The sequence below is a fragment of the Pseudonaja textilis genome, chromosome 2 (genome assembly GCF_049901715.1).
Source record: "Pseudonaja textilis isolate UNSWEBS1 chromosome 2, rPseTex1.2, whole genome shotgun sequence".
NCBI classification, from domain to species: domain Eukaryota; kingdom Metazoa; phylum Chordata; class Lepidosauria; order Squamata; family Elapidae; genus Pseudonaja; species Pseudonaja textilis.
In genome coordinates, this window is record NC_141991.1 from 22,280,197 (window position 1) to 22,303,113 (window position 22,917).

Below are 22,917 nucleotides of genomic sequence, written 5' to 3' on the forward strand. Positions count from 1 at the left end.
CCCTGCATTAACCTATTAAAAACAATGACAGCCATGTTGGTTTATGAATGAAAGAAATGTTGCAACTAAAAGAACACAAAAATGTCCACAAGCTTGTGAGATTTCTCCAGAAATCTTTCATCGGGCCTGATGTTCCAAAAAGTAGAGGATAGGAAAGAAGCCAGGAAGTCTAACTTCCCTGCTACCTGCTCCTTTCCTGTTTATTCATAATTCTTTGTGTTCGAAGAATTCTGGAGAATTTGAAAGCCTGCATTCTTCTTTGTGTCTCTTTGATTGTTGGCCTCAATAATTATAGGTCCTTGGATTTCTACCTCTGGGTAAAAACAAACTCTGGATCAAGCATTTATAAAATGATATTTGAGAATTTCTTGATATTTACAGGTCCTCGACTTAAGACCAGAATTGGGAACAGCATTCCTGTTGCTAAGTAGGTTGTTAAGTGATTTCATGGCCCTTCTTTTTGGTCATGGTTGCTAAGTAAATCACCGCAGTGAAGTGAATCCTGTGGTCAATAAGCAAATCCGGCCTCTTTCAAGGACTTGGCTTGTGGAAAGCTAGTTGGGAAGGTTGCCCGTGGCATTCGCATGACCCCGGGACACTGCAATCCTCCTAAATACATGCCAGTTGCCATGTGCCCAACTTTCGATCCCATGACTGTGGGGAATGCTGAGAGAGTCATAAGCGTGAGCAGCCATTGTAAGTCATTTCTTTCAGTGCCAACGTAACTTTGAACAGACTCTTAAAAACAAACCGTTGTAAGCCAAGGACTACCTGTAATTGGAATGTGGAGATTGATGCCTCCACCTTACCTGTAGATGGGAATCTTCTGTGGACCAGAGTTTGCAGGTTAAGTATAACCCAACTCATCTACAGCCAGGCCCTGTTGGCTGAATCCTTACCCATCACGTAGATCTTGTTCCCGTGCAAGAAAGTAGAAGCCCCGTAGCAAGGTGTGGGCATGGATGGCAAAGGCTGCCAATGATCCTTAGCTGGTTCATACATTCGCAGGAGAGCTTGTGGGGACGTGTCTGCGCCCATTCCACCTAAAGCATAAACCACTCCATCTAAGAAAAGGAGAAATGGGTCCATGTAAAAGGGACAAGTGACGGATTTTTTTTAAAGAGCATCTTGTAATTCTACCTTTCAGTGCCAGGGTTTTTGCTTTGATTGTTTTGAATGAATGAATGAATGAATGAATGAATGAATGAATGAATGAATGATTTATTGGCTAAGTGTGGCTGGCAGTTACCCCAATTAAATCATGAGTCTCAAGCCAAACTTCCAAAACTTCAAAAGAATTTATTGGGAGTTAACATATCCGGCACTGCCTGGGTGGAGCCGACTCTGAGATGCATAATTCATTGTCACCCTTGACCCTGGTTTCCCCCGCATCCTCTGTGTATATCATAATTCATATTCTCCAATGAGACACATCCATAGCCAAGAGTCATCAATCATGTTCTCCAGTTAAGATTTTTGCGCAGCAGAAACTTCAGTCACCTAGTTACTATCTTTGAAAAACTATTTATGGAATGCACTTTCACTTTCCAAGCTGCCTCGCTGCTCTTTCAAACCTCTTCCACCCACCCGCCCCGCCGCTTTATGTTGGCAACTCTAAAGACCATAGAAATATTTTATGAGTTGACAGTGGTTAGACACACAAGGAATTTGTCTTGGTGCATATGCTATCAGTATATGTAAAAAGAAAAGATGCATTCGTTTTATGGGCTTTGGTTTCGTACTACTGTCGTGAGAATCGTGACTCTTAAGACTGATGTCCCTGTTAGCCTTCTCTCTAGCGCAGGGGTGTCAAACTCACGGCGTCATGTTATCATCACGTGACGTATTGCGACTTTTCTCCCCTTCGCTAAAACAGGGGTGGGGTATGGCCAGTGTGTGAAGCATCCTGCCTGCGAGTTTGACACCCTTGCAGTCTAGCCCCAAACCCCATGTTAAGGAGAATGCTTGGCAGAGGTTTACCTACCAGCTGGTAAAGTTTGCTTGGATAGGAGAAAAACAAAAGCAATCCCTTTATTCTCATATTTAACATGTCTTCACATCGCCATCCAGGATTTTTCCTGTGGCAGGACAGGTCGCCAGTAAACATATCATAGAGTTATCTGCCAGCTCAAAGACTGGGGTGAGGTAGAATTCTAAATAATCTATACCGATGTTGAGACTTTGGCAGCTTTAAGATACGTGGATTTCAGCTCCCAGAATTCCCCAGCCAGCCATGCTGATTCGAAGAGATACAGGTAGTCCTCAACTTAGATTATTATTTATTATTAGATCTCTCATGATCTAAGTGCTGGAGCCCACTGCAACTACATAGTCAAAAAGGCATTAAGAGTTGTTATTAACCTAATCCTGTATAGCTTTTTCTCCAGTAATATTGTAATGACTAACTAGAGCATACAAAACATTTGCTAGACCAATTCTCGAATACAGCTCATCTGTCTGGAACCCATATTGCTTATCTGATATTAGCACAGTCGAGAAAGTCCAGGGATATTTCACGGTAAGAGTCCTCCACTCCTCTACCCACAACAGAATACCTTATGCCACCAGACTTGAAATTTTAGGCTGACAGACTAGAACTACGCCGCCTCTGGTCCGACCTAGCATAGTACATAAAATTATCTATCTATCCTACCCATCAATGACTACTTCAGCTTCAACCACAACAATACAAGAGCACACAATAGATACAAACTCAAGGTAAACCGCACCAAACTCGATTGCAGGAAATATGACTTCAGCAACAGTGGTCAAAGTCTGGAATACACTACCTGTGATGACCCAGTGTGTGATACAAAACAAACACAGTCACAAAAAACAGGTGAAGCCCCTTTTATTCCTTCACTTTGCTTCCAAGCTCCAAGTATCCTTGACAGAAGACAAAAAAACTCCCACACAAACAGTTACAAGAAGGAGGGAAAAAGCAACACAAACCAGGCAAGATAAGGGCTGGAGGATGTCCACAGATAACAGAACACACACTGGGAAGGACGCCAAACTCAGAGAGGAACCATAAACTGGAGATATTTCCATGCTTTGTTTCCAGCACTCGCCTGTAAGCATGTCTATTTTCTTACTCAGTTGTCACAGCTGCAGCCCATGAAGAGAATCAAGGCCTTCTCTCCTGAGTAGACCACGTCTCTCCCTTATCCTCTCCTCTCTGCGTGTCCTAGGATGGCTAGGGGATGGGCCTGGGTCCTCCTCTGATTGCTCAGACGGCCTCTGCCCTTCCCCAGCCTCCTCCACAACCTCTGGAGCCACACTTCCACTCCCTGTTGGCTGTTCCTCCTCTCCCTCAGAGTCAGTCTCCACCAGGCGCATGACATGACCTGACTCTTCCCCAAATCCCAAAAACTTTAACCTTAGACTGTCTGCTGTTAACCTCACCCAATTCCTAAGGGGTCTGTAAGGGACATGCATAAGCACACCAACGTGCCTACCGTCCCTGTCCTAGCATTCCTTTTTATTCGTATCCATTTCATGTATTCATCATCATGTTTACACTTATACATGTTATCTAATACATGCTTGACAAAATAAATAAATAAATAAATAAAATAAAATAAACTTATGGCCACAATTGCAGAATTTCTGTTGCTAAGCAAGGCGGTTGTTAAATGAGTCACACCCAGTTTTATGACCACGTTTTGCCAAGGTTGTTAGTGAATCATTGCAGTTAAGTGAATTATGCAGTCATTATGTGAATCTACTTCTCCCTTTGACTTTGCTTTTCAGAGGCTGGCTGGGAAAATTGCAAATGGCAAACATGGGAACCCAGAGTGCTGCAATTGTTGTAAATAGACGTTGGTTACCAACTGGGTGGGATTCTACCAGTTTGCACCTATTCGCTAGAACCAGTTGTTAACATTCTAAGCAGTTCGGAGAACCAGTTGCTAGAAGAAATTACTGGCCTAATCCTGTAAGGAAGGCAGGAAGGAAACATTCTGGTGTTGCTTATAGAAACTGCCTCTCCGTTAACCCTTATTACATTCTTGGCAGGACTAGACTTCCTGTCTCAGGAACATCTCTGGAGTTTTTTTCTCCTCCTTTGCTGGTACTTTGCTTGTGTGGAGTGACCATTCAAAGTTACACGGGCACTGAAAAAAGTGACTTATGACCATTTTTCACACTTATGACTGTTGCAGCATCCCTACAATCATGAGAGGCCAGGTGAGAAGATGCGTGCCTCGATGTGAGTGATGTTGTGTTGGTCATGCCTAGCCAGTCACATGACCACCAAGCCATGCCCACCAACTAAGCCATGCCCACAGAACCGGTTGTTAAAAAATCCCACCCCTGGTTACCAAGCTTCTTAAGTGATGATGTAACTTAGGGATGATGTGACGGTTGTAGGTGTGAGTACCTGTGATAAGTCCCTCAACTCTGAATGGTCACTGAATGGTTGTAAGTCGATGATTACCTCTACCTCACACTCTAAACGCTAGGACAAAAAGATTATAAAACCCTTTCTTCTGACTGCTGTCAATTTGAAACACTATGTCACTGGAAGCCACACCACAGTTGCACTATATTCTGCATGGGTCAGACTGCACAAAATAATAATCTTAATTTCACACAAAATGATAACCTTAAATAAAAAGTGGAAGGATTCTTGTGGAATGTTGTGAAAGGTTCCCTAATGGTTATGGGCAATTAACTATGGATTCTGGCTGAGGAATTCTGGGAATTCAAGTCAGACATCTTAAAGCTGCCGCGGCTGAGAAACATTGATCTACTACACAAAAATCTAAACAATTTGAAACCAAGGGATTTAAAAGAGTGGCTATTTTTGTACTAGCTCACCTTTGCTGCTAGATCTTCTAGAGCAGGGGTCAAACTCAATTTCATTGAAAGTCGCATCAGGATTGTGTTTGACCTCGGATGGCTGGGGTGGGCGTGGCCAGCTCAATGTCACTAGTGTTGGGGGCACCTGTGGTGCCCTGAGAGCTCTGCCAGTGAAAACAGGCTCCCGAGCTCCATTTTTGGCTGCAACACCCTCCTGCAACCCTCCGCCAGCGAAAACGGAGCTCTGCACTGGCAGAGGCCTTGCGGGCCAGTCCTTTGCGGTTTCCAGGGTGGCCCCATGGGCCAGATCTAAGCACCCCATGGGCAGAATCTGGCCCACGGGACTTGAGTTTGACACCTCTGTTCTAGAGGAAGAACTGTCCTGTATTCAGTGGTGGGATTCAACCAGTGGGATTCTACCGGTTTGGTGACTATGTTTTGTTTGTTTTTTTGAAAATTTTATTTGGGTTTTCACAAAAACAAAATACAAATAAAACATCTTTTTTGAAAATAGCATGGTCCCAGGTTATCACTTCTTCATACAGACATAAAACTCAATTTCATGCTCATTTTTATATTCTATTCCATATCTTATTACCATTTTATATTTTCTACATAGTTTTTCCCCTCTTCTACTTTTCTCAACTTTGTTTTGATTCAAATCATTATATTTATACTTTTGTCTGTCCTGTTACAATTTCACATTATCTTTTCTTATTAAGCAAATTTTTCCCTGTAGTTACCAATTAGAGTATGACACCTTTATATCCTTTAATTTTATCCATTCAAGCTCTTATTTAAGCTTCAATGTATAGCTTTACAATTATAGCATTCAATAAAATACATAACTTCCAATCGAATTCTGCTTGGTACATTCTTAAAATAGACACTATATTCTTAAACAGAAATATATATATATATATGTGTGTGTGTGTGTGTGTGTGTAAATAAAACACATTCCATTTCTACTTGCTTCTTTTTTCCACTTTTTCTTCCTGTGGTTCTATTATTTTGTTACCAAGTTTCCATTAAAACGTATCTTTGAGGAATCTTGTTAAAATTTCACTGTAAGTTCCTTTTAATTACAGTTCCATTCCTTAATTCCAGGCAGGCTCCTCCATTTTTCCAGATCCTGCCCTTCTATTCTTTTTTTTCTCCTTTCTAGCTTTTAAAAACTTTTAAATGTCCAGAAATCTTTATTTATCCCTTTGACTTTTATTTTCAGCTTCGATGCTTATTAATGTCAAAGTGGATTTTTTTTCAGTTTCTTGCTTAAGTCTCTTAGCTGTCAGTATAAGGAAGGGAAGAAAAAAAAAACCCAATCCTTTCCCTTCTCTCTCTCCTTTGCAGCTTCAAAATCTTCTTTGGGAACAATGTTGTTAAGTTTAAATTCCAGGGTACCTTATTTGTTGGTATTGCTGTTTGACCCAGTCAACCAAAACTTTCTCTTCTTATCTTCCTCCTGCACATTCTTTTCCGGTCGAGTTCTTCTTTGTGGTGGCCATTTCTGACCACCGCTGCAACCGCCTTTGGGAAAGGGAGTAATGGCCAGCTGGGGAGGAGAGATGCAGCTCTCCTCAACCCTGCAGGCAGTCTCCCCCCTCTTTACCACCTCTACGGGGTGGCTTAGCCCTGAAACCAGCCGGCTCGGGGCGCTCCAGTGGTGAGCACGGATCGAAGCCTCGGAGAGACGAGGTTTCAGTCTGTCGCTGAAGAAGCTCAAACCGGAAGTCCAAGTTTGACACCTCTGTTCTAGAGGAAGAACTGTCTTGTATTCAGTGGTGGGATTCAACCAGTGTTACTACCGGTTTGGTAACTATGTTTTGTGCGTAAACAAATCTTTAGCTGTGCCGCCCAGACAGCTGAAAAGCGCTACGGGCAGGTGCGCAGCGTTCGAAAAGCCTCTTTTTTCCTGCTTTTTCAACCTCAGCTATGCCGCGCAAAGCAGCTGAGGTTGAAAAAACAGGAAATAAAGGTCAGGTAAGAGCCCAGGCAGGCAGGTGGGCCAAACAGTAGCAAACACACAACCGGTTCAATATCTGCTACTCTTCAGAGCTACCAGTTCTATAGAGCCAGGCAGAATCGGTAGCATCCCCTGCTTGTACTCTCATAAACAGATAAAGAAAGTTAAAGGGTGACATGACGTCGTAGCTTTCTGAAGCATTGTCCTTGCTAAGAAAAAAGTACTTGGGTAAAACCGGCACAAGCTGGCACATCAAATCCGTTGAATAACTATCTCCAATAGAGTGGGATCCATCCTTTGGTTTTTTTTGTTTCTTTTATACTTAACTGAAGTTCTTATGGATGTTATCTGCTCTGAAGGAGATCTTTGCAAAGGGCAGGATGAACATTTAAAAAATAAATAAATAAATGAAAGAATAATTAACGATACATGAAGGAAAGATCCAAGGGTCTTTTAGGCTTAATGCAAGTTATGGCCTCACAGACATTACTGAAGAAATTCAAAGCAGAGAAAGTGACAAGAGGCCAGAGGTGGTATTCAGCAGGTTCTGACCAGTTCTGGAGAACCGGTAGTGGAAATTTTGAGTAGTTCAGAGAACCGGCAAATGCACCTCTGACTGGAGTTTTTGCAGTGTCCATCCCCTGCCATGCCCACCAAACCATGCCCACAGAACCAGTAGTAAAAATTTTTGAATCCCACCACTGCAAGAGATGCGATCCCTTTACAACAATTGGCAAATGCTACAGCAAAGCAAGTTTACATAATCACTTTTTATCATATTTATAGGCTGATGCTATAGCATGCCATCATTCTTCTCTTTTTTTTAACAAATTTTATTCAGTTTTTCACATAAAAACAAAAATCTCTTTTTAGTGGACAACATATTTCCGGGTCATCATCTTTACATACAAACATGACAGCAATTATACATTCATATATGCACACTTAATTCTATTATTACCTTTTCCATTCAAAATGTTCAGTAAGGAGAGAAACAAACACATTAATTCTAGCCTCTTTCATTAATCTCAATCGAAACATCCTTTTGTTTCATTTCAATTATTTCAAATATAATCCTTTAATATTTATTTTTAAAATAAAGATAAACAATATGTGTTTGCCTAATAATAATAATAATAGGTTGCCAATGTCTCTCCTTGCTTTTAATAGTCTATATTGACTTATTAATTTAGTTGGTTCTTTAGTCTGTCATATTCCCTTTCCATTACACATTCTTTTTATAAATTCTAAATTAATACAAGTTTTAACTCTAAAGAAAAAAACAAGTATAAGTTTCCCCCCTTTTACTGCTTTGAGTGTGACACCTCAGTGGTTAAAATATACCTTTATTCCCTCATCTTGATTCCCAATAAACCATTATTTTTAAGAAGTTACAATAATAATCATTACATCTTTTTCATTTGGATTCTGCGGCATATTTCCCCCCTTAATTTTAATAAGTTATCAATATCTATATTACCCTATTTTCTAAATATTTTTAATTGCAGAAATATTCTTTTTACCCCTTGTCACCCTGCAGAATCCCCTTTTTAATTCATCAACCATTATCTCTGAAAAAACAATTTCTTTTCAACATTTTACTATTTCTGTATTTCTTTATTTCATGTGCCTGTTTCTTACTGCTTCTCCTCCCCCTCTTTTCCCCATATCTTTTCTCATTCCAGTTTATATCCCTCTCTTTCTTAATATCTTCCTTTCCCCTTTTCTGCTGGGTCTTTCTGTCTTTCCTAACTTCACAGGTATTCCCCCTTTTGATTGCCTTCTTAAGTCTCAACTTTTTAACCTTCCTTCTTTCCCCACTTCTTTGCAGCGTTCTTTGTGTTAAATGTCTATTTAAAATATCTTCTCCTTGAGTCGACTCCTCCTCCTCTGAAGCTCTTTCTTCTTGTTCTTCAATCGCTATTTCCATTTTTTCTAACACAGAACAAAGTGATTCGCCTCTTTCCTGTAGTAATTCTCTCATATTTTTAAGTTCCATTTTTAATTGCCGAAGAGATATCATCATTACACACTCTTGTATTTTATGATCGTTAAAGTCCACAAAAAAACACTTTTACCTTCCCTTTTTCTTCTTTCAATTTTCTAAAGTTCTCAATTATTCCAGCCCAGGGTCTATACCAAAAACATCAATCAATCCCACAGTCAGTCTTTCCTTGCTTTTTTCTTTATTCTAGTTCTGCTTTCACTTTCTAAGATTCTTACTTTGTTTCAATATTTCTTTAATATTACATCCACACAAGTTCATTCAGAAACAGGATGTTTGAGCTCAAGTTTTTGTCAAAAGGTGGCACTCTCCATTATACAAAGTCTTCACCTTTTCCCCCTATTTTTTTATTTAGGGTTTTTCGAACCTCAATATTCCAGCACAGTCCAGTCTCCAATTTGTAAACTCTATTATTATTATTATTTTTTGACAATCTTAAGTCCAGCTTTATTTTATACCTGTTTATTGCCAAAATATTTTAGTTAAATCTTTAGTTCCGGCTTCTTCCTTTCCCAGTTCGAAGCCCCACTTAGCTGTCAGAAATACTTTCTTATTTTTTTTCCTGTCCCTTTGTAATTTCGCCACTCACATTTCTTTTCTTAAAAATTCCATGTTACTTTAATCCCGGGGTACTTTTGTTTAGTTGTATCACCCAATTGTCCCAGTTCAGATGTTATCCACCTCTTTCTTCCCTCCTGCACAAATCTAAATCCAGCTGAGTCCTCCTCTTCAGGGTGGCCATTTTAAACCACCACTGCAGTCGTCTTCGGGGGGGGGGGGGAAAGACCAAGCCCAGGAGGGGAGATGTGGCTCCCCTCAACCTGAGCATGCCATCATTCTTCTGATTCTTCCACTGTGGGCCTCAAAATTTAGCTTTCTCATCCTGGTGCCTTCCTGTTCAACTGGACCAACTTTTCTGGCCACCATGGCCATGGAGTTGAAAATCTGCATGTGATTGATCAAAATGACTGGTCAGGTGTCGAATTCAGAGGGAAATGAAATTCTGGATCTTTGGGGGATTATGTGGGGGAGGGATTAAAATATTTATATGTAGAACTGCAGGTGCTAGGCTATGGATCATCAGAATGATCCCCTTCAGATGTTCCTCTAGCATTCAAAGGACAGTTTCTATTAATAAATAACTAGTAGAAAAACTTGAGATCTCTTCTGTGCATGAATTAGAATACTAATTGCTAGAATTAAATATTACCTTCTTGTTTTCACTGGCTTGGATGCTTGCATAATTAAAAGCCCATGTGGGCCTTTTAATGCACAAGGTGCACAGTTCACTGCAGCAATTTAATGGGGAAGTCAAGAAATATAATCCTTCAGTCATCAGCCCATATTTTATCTTCTATCAAAATAAAGCATGATTTGCCTTTTTTATAGTCTAAACTGCTCGGGGGCAGCAATAATAGCTCTTGCACCTCCTCAATCTATGTTGCTTTTACTAAGACAGTTCATATTTTGGAGCCCTCGCTAGGAAAACTATTTCGATTTCTTGACTTGTTGCTTTGCTTTTTTCTGATTTAGACCCCCATCATTAGCCCCAAGCTGGGGATGTATTGAAATATTATTTTTATTACTCAGAAAATACAATGGCTGTGCTATCTTAAGATAATAAAACCTGTAGTCCAACACATTTGGAAACAACAAGCTGGAGATCCCAAAGGTTCTTTTCCAAAAGGCAATGAGACTTCCTTGGTTTTATTTTATTTATTCCTTCAGTAAGAGTTGAGGAAGCTTCTTGGATGAGAAGTGAAACATTTTCAAGGAAAATAAAACCAAGAAAGTCCAGTTGCCTTTTGGAAAAGCACCTTTGGGACAATCATGGCCTGGATGACTGAGAATCTTCATAGTCAACAAGCAGAAGACTGCTCTGAGTGCATTTTTCTCTCTTTAGGTTGGATACCTGGATAACTGCAGATATATTTGGATTCCAAATGCAGCAGAGCCAGCCAGGCTGTAATTAATTATGGGCAATGTTGACTAAAATTAAGGGGCTACAAATTACATGCAGAACATGTTCATCTTCTTCCATTCTAGTAGAACATGATTTGGCTGCCCTAATTCCATGATCTAGATAATTGTGAAAGGAATGCTATACTCTTCCTTTCTTTATCAATCCTCCAAAATGACCTGATAATTCAGTATCTGAAAACCACATCCTCCAGATCTTTGGGACTCCAATTCCCACCATTCCTAGCTAAATGTCAGAACTTATAGCAGCAGTAGCCCAACACAGTAGATCCTTTGGTCATGAACGCCTCTGTCATGCCCCTGTTGGAGTCTGACTCCAAGGGAGAGGTGAAACAGCTGACAGGGAGTGGGAATGTGGCTCTGTGCTTGTGGAGGAAACTGGGGAAGGGCACAGGCCAGCTGGGCATTCAGAGGAAGACCCAGGCCCATCCCCCCTTCATCCTAGGGCATGCAGGGAGGAGAGGATAAGGGAGAAACATGAGTGGTGTGGTCTAAGGGGGAGGAGGGGACCCTGATCCCCTTCATGAGGACTGTTTAAAAGGACAAACTGCGCATGGCAAAGTTGCTGAAAGCAAAGTGTGCATTATTCTTGTCGAAGCTTATCTGAGTTTTGGCTTCCTCCCAATTGTGGTTGCTGTATTATCTGGTACAAGTCTGCAATTTACCATCCTTGCCTGCCATATTAATTACTTCAGTGTGGTTTGTGTTGGCTTTTTTTATTTCTAATTAACTTTACTTTGGGTTCAGACTGCATTTACTCCCTCCATAGACTGTTTTCTTCAAGAGTTTGATCCAGCCGAGGATAATTGGACATTGGGGCCAAGTTGGAGGCCTTAAAGGGAATTTATTCTATTTCTGTGACTTGGTTATTTTTGTGAGACACCGCAGGTCATCACAGCTTCTGACCACAACCAAATCGGGTTCTAACCAAAAAAAAATCACAAAATTTTTGAATCTGGTCATGAACACATACTCGGGTAGCTATCAAACATGACCCCTGACCCAGAAATTCCTGAAGACGAAACATTAAAAGATGAAGAAATCGCCAAAGTTATGGAACAAATTATGGTTGTGAGCACAGGTTCTACTGTACAACTGAAGATGGCCAGGTTAATATACAGAAGCAGTATCTTAACCAATGATTTGAGATGGATTTGGTTCCAGCAGTAAATCTGGGAAAATCAGTAGGCAACTAACTTTCCTTTTCTTTCTTTCTTTCTTTCTTTCTTTCTTTCTTTCTTTCTTTCTTTCTTTCTTTCTTTCTTTCTTTCTTTCTTTCTTTCTTTCTTTCTTTCCTTCCTTCCTTCCTTCCTTCCTTCCTTCCTTCCTTCTCTTCTTTCTCTTTCCCTCTCCTTCCTTCCTTCCTTCCTTCCTTCCCTCCTCCCTCCCCTTTTCTCTTTTTCTTTTTTCTTTCTTTTTCTCTCTCTCTCTTCCTTTCTTTTTCTTTTTCTTTCTTTCTACATTTTGACCCCCGTATCTCCCACACAGAGGGACTCTTACTTCTTAGCAATGGAAGAAACAATTTCTGAAACAACCCAAGGACCACAATCCTCATAACTAACTGTGCCTTTTTCTTGTTGTTCAGTTGGTAAGTCAAGTCTGATTCTTCACCACCCTATGGACCACAGCACATCATGCTCCCCTGAATTCCATTCTTTCAGAGTTTGCCCAAAATCATGTTGGCAATGATGGCACCGATGACACTATTTAACCAAACCCTGCCTGTACTCCTTAAAAAATTCTTCCTCAGACATCCTCCATGGTTGACATGAACTGGGCCCAGCAGTCTGCACTTCCAGAAGACAACCTGTTGAGGAAGGCTTGCTTTGTTTCCTGTACGGCATGGCATCCTACCCTACTTACATTTGCTTTAACACCCAAGCTAGCTCTGGTAGATCCTAGCAACTGCTTCACGTGGGTACCTGCTTCTTCTAACAGATATAATACATGAACAACACTGGGATACCAGGCTATCACAACTAATTATATTCGCCACGTAGTATCCCTGGAGACACCATGGCAACTCAACCATGCTGCCAAATTCTGCTTCCAGCATAGCCTCCCTACCACTCTGCACATAGTAAAGGAAGGTGGGAATACAAGAGAAGGTTTCTACTCCCAATCTGAGAGGAGAGACACAAAATTATTAGCTAACCATGTCCAGAATTTCGTGCAGATCTTAATTGATTTGCATCTATTGTTAGCCTCCTTTTCATAAAGTCAAGTTGTCAAATATGACATCAAGAAGATACAACAGGCTTCCTTGTCTGAACAATCACCTCTAACTCCAGGTCTGGATGGAAACCTACAATTGTGATTTCCAACAATGGCTCACAAGCTCTTTTTTGTTCCACCAAGACAGCAGAGGCACACCAAGAAAGGCAGAATTCCTCAGGCACCTGCTGGAAAAAAAATCCCTATTTCTTGGCGAGATTAAAAAAACCAGATAAAGATAGAGAGGTGTAAGCAGCCAATCTTGTTTTAGAGAGTTATGACAGAGATGTTTAAAAAGATAAAACGCCCTGAGAGAAATCACTGCAGCCAATTTCTGGAACCAATATGCAGTAATTAAATCCTGCATAATTAAATCAAACAGATGAAATGAATCAGTTATATAACCACTCATTTGAACCAGCCATTCAGGCAGCTTCATTTTTTTCCTGGATGAAAGCATGACAACAAGATCTATTGATACATATGATCTGGGCATAATATTAAAAAAAAATTACTGAATGGGGTGAAGAGAATTGATCATTCTGACCAACTACGACTGACACAAGTCAGTGGCAGAGGACCAGCTTGGCAGGAAGATTTATTGATTGATTGATTCATTCATTCATTCAAGTAAGTAAGTAAGTAAGTAAGTAAGTAAGTAAGTAAGTAAGTTAGTTAGTTAGTTAGTTAGTTATATTGCTGCCCATCTCAACAGCGGTGTCTCTTCCAGGATGATGCACAGAGGATTAAAACTTAATACAATTAACAGAACTTACTATCAATACTTATAATATGCATTGGACCTGAACAATCCAATATTAATATGCAAAGACCAGATTAAACAGATTAACAGAGTTGGATCTCTATGTAGATCATCTAGTCCAGCTCCCCCCCCAGCCCAAGCAGAAGACCCTACACCATTTCTGATAGATGGCAGTCCAGGCTCTTCTTGAAAGCTTCCAATGATGAAGCTCCCATAAGTTCTGCAGGCAAGCTGTTCCTTGGGTTGATTCCTCTCACTGTCAGAAAATTTCTCCTTACTTCTAGGTTGAATCTCTCCTTGATCAGTTTCCATCCATTATTCCTTGTCTGGCCTTCGGATGTCTTGGAAAATAGCTTAACCCCTTCCTCTCTGTGGCAGCCCTTCAAATATTGGAACACTGTTATCGTGTCTTCCCCGGTCCTTCTCTTCACTAGACTAGCCATGCCCAGTTCCTGCAACCGTCCATTATATGTTCACCCTATTAGTCCTGCTTTCACCCAGTCTATACGTGTACTTTTGGTTTTTCTTGCTAAGTATAAGACTTTAGTTTTCTCTATGTTGAATTTCATTTTGTTAGATAGGGCCCAGTGTTCAAATCTGTCAAGATCCATCAGAGAAATCCACCAGCATGGCTGATTTAACCTGCTGGTCCCAATGCCAGGATAGACATCCAGATCTATAATGCCAACAGGAGGCTCAGGGCTCTCCAGTTTTCGAGGGGTAAGTGTACTTGTTCATGGGGCATATGCTGCAACACAGAAGTCCCAGCTCCTTGGTCCCATGAAAAGACATTTTCTACCCAGAAGTAAAAGGGACCCACAGGATACCAACTCCGATGGGTGAGCAGAACCAGCTGGATGGTTTTGCAAGTATACTGGTTTTATGTCAATAGAGCAAAATGGGCAAAGAGTGTTGACTGGTGGGGCCCAGAAGATGAACTTTTTCTGCCGTAGCTCCTGGTCTATGGAACGTTCTCACTCTGGAAATCAAAATGGCTCCAACTCTCTCAGCCTTTCATAAGGTCCTAAAAACTTGGCTGTGTTCCTGGGACACTGAATGTGTTAAGAAACCTGTTTCCTGGCTGTATTGCTAACTGGCCAAGTATCTTGCTTCGATGCCTTTTTTTTACTATTTTTTATTGTTTTAAAATGTTTTTAGTACTTTTAATTATTATTCTCCAAAGCACTTGTGGGTAGGACAACAAACAATGGGGGGAAACTAATCATGGAGAGAAGCAATTTAGAACTAAGGAGAAATTTCCTGACAGTTAGAACAATTAATCAGTGGAACAACCTGCCTCCAGAAGTTGTGAATGCTCCAACACTGGAAGTTTTCAAGAAGAGATTGAAATGGTTATAGGGTTTCCAGCCTAAGCAGGGGTGGGACTAGAAGACCTCCAAGGCCCCTTCCAACTCTGCTATTCTACTCTATTTTAATTGTAATATATTTTTTGAATTGTAAGCCACCCAGAGTCATTAACTGAGATGGGTAGTTATAGAAATTGAATGAATGAATGAATCAATCAATCAATCAATGAATCAATGTAGGGTTTTTTGTGATAACCTGCATCTTGAATTGCAGCTGGAAACCCACTGGAAGCAAACTGTGAATTAATTTATTCAAAATTGCTTTGAGAAATAAGCTAAAATCAACTAAGGAAAGCTTAGTTTTCCCTGTCAAAGAAACTGAAACTGATTTCATGATAAATATTGACACTTAGTTGTGGTTCCGTTCCCCTCCCGCCCTTCACACTATGTACGGACAACAAGCTTGGAACAAAGCTAATAGCTGAAAATCATTCTGCAGTGATATTTGTAAACAGATTTAGCCACAGGCTGGTTATTGAACTACCTCCTTGTGTGTCTCTTAACAACACAACTGCACCAAAAAGAGGACATATCTATGATATGAGAGACCCAACCAGCTGGACTTCCCTTTCCAAAGACAGTGCTATATAAAAATATTGTACTATCATCTACATCATTCTCTACTAAAAAGATAAAAGGTTCCTTATCAGCCATGTCTGTCTCTGGAAGATGGTGCTCATCTCTGTTTCTTGCCCGAGGGAGCCAATACTGTCTGAAGACAATTTCTATGTGTCATGGGAAAGCATGGCTATATGCCAAAGGCGCAAGGAACGCTGTTACCTTCCCATCGAAGTGGTACCTATTTTATCTACTCACATATGCATGCTTTCAAACTGCTGGATGGGTAGGAGCTGGAGCAAGGAACGGGAGCTCATCCCATTGTGCAGAGTTTGGGTCTCGAACCTGGACTGTCAGCTCTCCAGCTGACAAGCTCAACGTCTGTAACCATTGGGCCATCGTGCTCCTCTACTATAAAGGGAATCATGCAGTCTTAAACCAATAGACATTAAAGTCCTACAAATTGGGAGAAGACCATGTCTGAGAAAGCTTGTTTGGGATAAAGATCAGTCTGCTCCCATCTTTCTTAAAGTCTGGAGCTGAATGGAAGCAGAAGCAGAGAGCTCTGCCTTCTAAACTTGGCACCTGCCAGATGTGTGGACTTAAATCAAGGCTGCCATATTTGGGCTCTGTATCTCTTTGCTGCCATCTGGTGATAATTGAACTTTCAAAGAGCCTCCAAAGCACAGCGCACCTCTTTTCATCTCCCCTCTTCAAATCTACTAAAGAGGAAGGCTGTCAAGAGGGGATGTAATATCTGAGCCACCATTTTGAGATTCTTTGAAGGCCTCTCAGAGGCAATGCAGCTGCTGCTTCTCATCTGCCGTTCTTCATCAACAGGCTTCAAAGAAGGGACCGTCTGTGAACTTGTGCTGAGGGGAAAAAAAGGCACTGAAAGATTTTAGAGGTGGAAGAATCCCACCAATAACAACACTGGGTGACTATCAAACAGAGGTGGTATTCAGCAAGTTCTGACCAGTTCTGGAGAACCGGTAGCAGAAATTTTGAATAGTTCGGAGAACTGGCAAATGCCACCCCTGACTGGAGATTTTACAGTATCCTTCCCCTGCCACGCTCCTGCCCCTGCCACGTGGAGAGATTTAACCTGGAAATAAGGAGAAACTTTCTGACAGTGAGAACAATCAATTAGTGGAACAGCTTGCCCTCGGAAGTTGTGGGAGCGCCGTCACTTGAGACTTTCAGGAAGAGATTAGACTGCCATTTGTCAGAAATGGTGTAGGGTCTTCCGCTTGGGCGGGGGGTTAAAAAAATAAAAAAATGAATCCCAGCACTGCTACCAAACCATAATTTCCTGAATTTTTTGTAATTTTGTAATATCTGCTTCATCCAGATATCCCAAAGCAGTATATGTGGCTTACAACATTACAACTCCTACCACATTATTAACCTGCAGCTGCCCCCACAAAAAGCCAATGCAGTCTTTCAAGTAGAGACTGGATAGCCATTTGTCTGAAATGGTATAGGTCAGTGGTGGCTAACCTTTTGGGGCTCCTGTGCCAAAAATTGTGCGCATGCTTGCACATGTGCCAGCACCCAGAAGGCAATGCGCTCCCCACGCCCCCTACACATGCACGCACAATCCCCACCCACCTACCCATCCCCCACCGCCCCCTTACCTGCACTGCGCCTCACAGCTGATTTTCGGCGGGTTTGAGGCCTTTTTTGGCCTCCCAAAGGCTTGAGGAAGGCTTCTGCCGGCTTTGCAGGCTCAAAATTACCCCCATTTCATCACTTCCAGTATTTTGAGAAAAACAGGAAGTGATGAAACGGGGCTAGTTTTCGGCCTGCAAAGCTTGCAGAAACCTTCCTCAAGCCTTTGGGAGGCCGAAAAAGGCCTCAAACCCACCAAAAATCAGCTGTGAGTCGCACATTTGTGCAGTGAGGTAAGTCTGCCTGCAGCTCGTGTGCCGGCACAAATGGCTCTGCATGCCACCTGTGGCATGTGTGCCATAGGTTCACCATCACTGGTGTAGGATCTCCTGCTCAAGCAAGGGGTTGGACTAGATGACCTCCAAGGCCCCTTCCAACTCTGTTATTCTTATTCGGTCCTAGGCTGCATTAACGCAGGGATAGAATAAATATCAGGTGAAGCGTTAGTACCACTTTATCATGCCTTGGGAAGACCATACTTGGAATACTGTGTCCAGTTTTGGTCTCCACAATAGAAAAAGATGCAGAGGCTCTAGAAAGAGTGCAGAGAAGAGCAATGAAGAGGATTAGGGGACTGGAGGCTAAAACATTAAGAACGGTTGCAGGAATTGACTATGGGTAGTTTAATGAAAAGAAGGACTAGGGGTGACATGAGCCATGCAGTGGTTAGGGTGCAGTACTGCAGTACTGCAGGCTACTTCTGCTGCCTGCCGGCTGCCTACAATTTGGCAGTTCAAATCTCACCAGGCTCAAGGTTGACTCAGCCTTCCATCCTTCTGAGATAGGTAAAATGAGGACCAACAGATTGCTGTGGGCAATATGCTGACTCTAAACCGCTTAGAGAGGGCTGTAAAAAGCACTGTGAAGCGGTATCTACGTCTTAAGTGCTATTGCTATTACTATGATAGCAGTCTTCCAGTCTTTCTAAAGAGCTGCCAGAAAGAAGAGGGGTGTGTGTGTCAAATTATCCTTCAAAGCTCTTGAAGGCAGAAGAAGAAGCCATGGATGGAAACTAATCAAGGAGAACCAGCCTAGGAATAAGGAGAATTGTCAGTTCGAACAACTAACCAGTGGAACTGCTTATCTTCAGAAGTCGTGGATACTCCATTACTGAAGGTTTTTAAGAAGAGATTGGACAAACATTTGTCTAGAATGGCATATAGTTTCATACCTGAGAAGGGGGGGGGGGCGACTAGAAGATCTCTGAGGTCCCTTGCAACTCTGCTATTCTGTTAACCTGCCACTGACTGATCCAGAATAATCTAGTAAGTTCCACGGCTAGTAGAAATTTGAAAGCTAGTCTCTTCCACCATAGTCCACCATCCTAAATGTTACATACTGATTCTGCATTATTCATTCATTATTGGTTTGCTCCTGATGGTAAAGGTTAATTGGTTAGTCTTTCCCCTATTCTTAAAGGACTCCAAACAGCCTTTTCAAACCTAGTGCTTTCCATTAAAACTCTCCAAAGTTCTACTTCTCAGGGTACCAGATGAGAGAAGTCTGCTTTAAGCTTTTTAAAAAGGCTGCTTGTTGTTGTTATTTTGAATGTCATACCTAGTGTGCACATAATTGGCACACGGCTCAGCTGGTGCTGCTGTAGATGGAAGAATAAAGGCTTTCAGTGAAGGCCACTTCAGACATTTTGATCCTTGCACAGCAGCGTGGAAAAAAAAAGGATGAAAATGGCGACTTCTGCCAGATAACATCACCCAAACCAAGCATTAAAGAAATGCTATCGGTCTCCATAAATCCCTATTTTGGTACATTTTCCCACTTCTCTTCTACAATAACATATTGTTGGGTACTTGTGATGATTAAAAGGAGATTCTAATTATAAATTTTACACTCCATTTAGAGTCATACGAATATTTCTAGCTCTTTGGAATGCAGAGAGGAACCAGAAAAACCTCTTAACAATTAACAGAATAACAGAGTTGGAAAGGCCCTTGGAAGTCTTCTAGTTCAACTCCCTGCTTTTTTGGCCTTCCAGGACTGAAGGCTTTCTTCAAAATCATGTTTAAGAACTTTCATTCATGAACAAGTTCTGCATTTCGCTACAGTTCCAGCAGTTATAATACTAACATTTAGAGCCAATATTAAATCTGAGATTAAGCTAAATTCATCAGCTAATCAAGGGATGGGTGAGAATTTCACAAAAAAAATCACAACGTTCTGTTAAAACACAAACTTTCTGAGTGGGTTGAAAATAATATATTAGATGGGAAAGGCTCTATACCAGGGGTGTCAAAATCAAGGCCTGCAGGTCAGATGTGGCCCATGAGGTGCTTAGATCTGGCCCACGGGGTTGCCTTGGAAACAGTGAAGGACCGGCCCACGGTTCCTCTGCCAGCAAAAATGGAGCTTGGGAGAGCCACGCATGTAGGACTGCAGTAGGCCATCATGGCCGAAAACGGAGCTTGGAAGTGATGCCAAGCTGGCCACACCCACCCTTACCATGCCCACCCTGACCCCTGAGGTCAAACACAACCCTGATGCGGTTCACACAATGAAATCAAGTCTGACACCCTGCCTTATACGTTTGATCTGATTGCTATCCAACTGACGTAGAAAAACACAGGAAACAATTTTGCCCGAAATTAGGGAAAACTCGTGAGTTTTACAGCTGGTATTTCATACTGAACAAATTCAACATGATAAATTCTGGCATAAGTGTGGAAGAAGGAGTGGCATAACCAGCGGATGGAGTTAAAAGTGGGATCCGCCTGGAATTCCTATGTAGGCATAAGTAGACTAAATCCAACTCCACTTGAATTTTGTGTATAGGTTATTTAGCAATAAATCAGTTTAATTAGACCATCATGTGTAGACTTGGTCTTTCAAGCCTGACATTAAACTCAGTATGTTAGAGAAAATGAAAAGAAATAGGTTCCTATTATCATATGTAGTAGTCCTATACAGCTGTCCACTTTTGGAGATGCAATTTTTTTTATTAAAATAGGACAAAACCCAATCTGAGCCAAATCACAACTCAGGAAATTACAATGGATCCTTTATTGGCCTTACTAAGTTTTTGTTTTGTTTTGATTTGATGTTCAAAAACACATTGAAGTCTAAAGAATTGGTAGTTTTCTTATTGGTTGTATTCCAACAAGCAGTGGCAAGATGTTAGAAAACAAAGCAGAATTTGAAAATGTCTATATCGTAGCAAATGTGCTGGAAAATTGATCTAATGAAAAACAATACCAAAAAAGAGATAGCCATATTATGATAATACAGGCAATTTCTATTTTACCTGGCTTATTAGGCACAAGAAAAGCATAATTGTTTACTACCTAGGTCCAGGTTCTCAAATAATGTAATTAAATCAGGTTATAAACATTTTGTTTCTTCTGTATAGATACTCCAGAAATGTTCATAGCTAATGCATTTAAATTTTTAGAACATTAGCTAGTTGGAAGAAATATATTTGCATTAATATTTATTGAGGCAAAATAAAATGTTTACTTTTTTAAACCCAAGCCTAAATTGACTAGTTTGACTGAATTAATTATAGCTTCCGTTTGAATGGAATATGTTTTGAAACAAACTTGAAAACTTTATATTTGACCATCTTTGCTGAATGCATGAAATTGCACCAAACAGTGTTTGAATGTATGAAATGAATTGGATATATTTGATTGTATTAAATTGTGGGAAGCCACCACCCACTCCTAGAAGAATGAAATATTTTGAGGAATATTAAAAGGGCAAAATATTATATTTCCCTAAATGAGAAATAGAGAAACATGTTTTTTGGAGGCAGGAAGCAGACTCACTCTTAATAGCCCCCTCCCCAGCAGATATTTTATGCCCATTAAAAAAGACTGGGGCAGCCTATCTACAAACTAAAAAGACCTTCAGCTCCAGGATGATGGGATTAAGAAGAACAGGACATGATCCTTCAGGACATAATAGGATTAACCTACTACCATTTAGCTTGCAGAAGACACAGAGCTCATTACATTGCACAATCTCCTAAAAGGCTATTTCAGTCAATGCACCATCTCAGAGCAGTCCAAACTTCAACCAAACTTAGCTCAGACCTAGGATATGTACTTTGCCTATTGAGCCAGTTATGACCCCTACATAATCCCTTCATGGCCACATGGGAGTCTGACAACAGCCAATAAAATACATGTTCTTGCACAGGAATAGGAAGTACAAGTGCAAAGTCCAAGAGACGGTATAAACCTCCGCCCTCCACTCTCAACTCCAGGTGGTCAGCTGCCCAGAATCACACATGCTTGGTGGTTCTGTTCATCATTAAACCCTCTTCCCAATCAGTCTCCACGTTTCCAGTGTCTCTCTGCCAGCTTGGAACTGAACCAGATGGATATTCCGCCTCACAAAATGAATACATTCTACTGGAAAGGCTGATAACTTTCACATTTAAATTCTTCCTGATCAAATTATCATCTTTATAAACATCACATTTAAGATTGTCTCCAAATGATCCAAAACCTAAACAGGAAAAAGAGAAGGAAAGGAATGAAACAGAACATTTTTTTAAAAAGTGAAACTAAAGGACGGTAGCCAATTTCTGAGACAGCATAGAGTAAAATATAAGGAAGACTTCATAAATGGGAAACAGGCAAGTCTTAAAAATCCCAAATCAATTAATCTATCTATCTCTCTCTCTATCTATCTATCTATCTACCTACCTACCTACCTACCTATCTATCTATCTATCTATCTATCTATCTATCTTTTAATATTTTTTTTAACAAATATTGTGTTTTTCTTCAGAAAGCAAGTTCATCTAAGTGCCTGTTACAGAGGGGCACTTAAAAGTCATGAGTATAGGTGACCCCTCATGTGACTTTCTTCTTTTTGTAGTTTTTCACTTTCTGCAGCCCCAGAGGGCTCCAGATTTTATCATAGCAACAGTGCTGAGAGCAGAGGGATTAAATCTTCTCTCTGCCGCCACGCATCACCCTTTCCCTCCCTCCAAGTCACCTTTCCCAAAGCTACGTCTGATCGCGAAAGGAAATCCGGATCCTCTTGCGAGGTGAATAAAATTTGGGAGGGAACACGAAACAGCCTTCCCGTTCCAGTTGTGTGCAGCCAAACTAAAAGCCTCCTATGGCTGCTTTAAATTAAAAACAAAGCGGTGGAGAGACAGGGCTGCAATTTCTACTGAAAAGGCCTCTTTGTTGCAAATCAGTTCAGGGCCTTCCAAATGCACCTTTTGCATTAAATATTTTTAATGACAAATACAAAAAGACAGAAACTAGAGTTTAAAAGCTTTTTTTTTTCCCCCTTCCTTTTTTCGGCTTGAAGGCAAGGAATATTCCGCCACGTAAAAGAGATGCTATGCTGGCATCTCGCACACACTATGGCTGAGACTCCTAATTGCTGTTATTAGGTAGTCCTCAACGTACAACACTTGGTTTAGTGACCATTCAAAGCTATAGCGACTTATGTCACTAAACACCACTAAACACTAAAAAGTGACTTATGACCCTTTTTCACACTTACAATCATTGCATCCCCCCCACCTTCCATGGTCACGTGATCAAAATTCAGATGCTTGGCAACTGACTCCTATTTATGACCATTGCAATGTTCTGGGGTTATGTGATCTCCTTTT

The 22,917-nt window shown here is 41.0% G+C and overlaps 1 protein-coding gene across 6 annotated transcripts in view; it reads right to left on the minus strand.

Moving 5' to 3' along the window:
• Positions 1-22,917, minus strand: part of KLHDC8B (kelch domain containing 8B) — a 60,131-nt gene that overhangs the window by 12,478 nt on the left and 24,736 nt on the right. For 5 of the 6 annotated variants that reach the window (XM_087923510.1, XM_026717931.2, XM_087923508.1 and 2 more), the window contains one exon: positions 900-1,064. In XM_087923510.1, the coding sequence (XP_087779636.1) occupies positions 900-1,064 (165 nt within the window). Of the gene's footprint in view, positions 1-899; positions 1,065-4,821; positions 5,195-22,917 lie in introns of those variants that run through there. The other variant, XM_087923512.1, reaches the window with a different exon arrangement.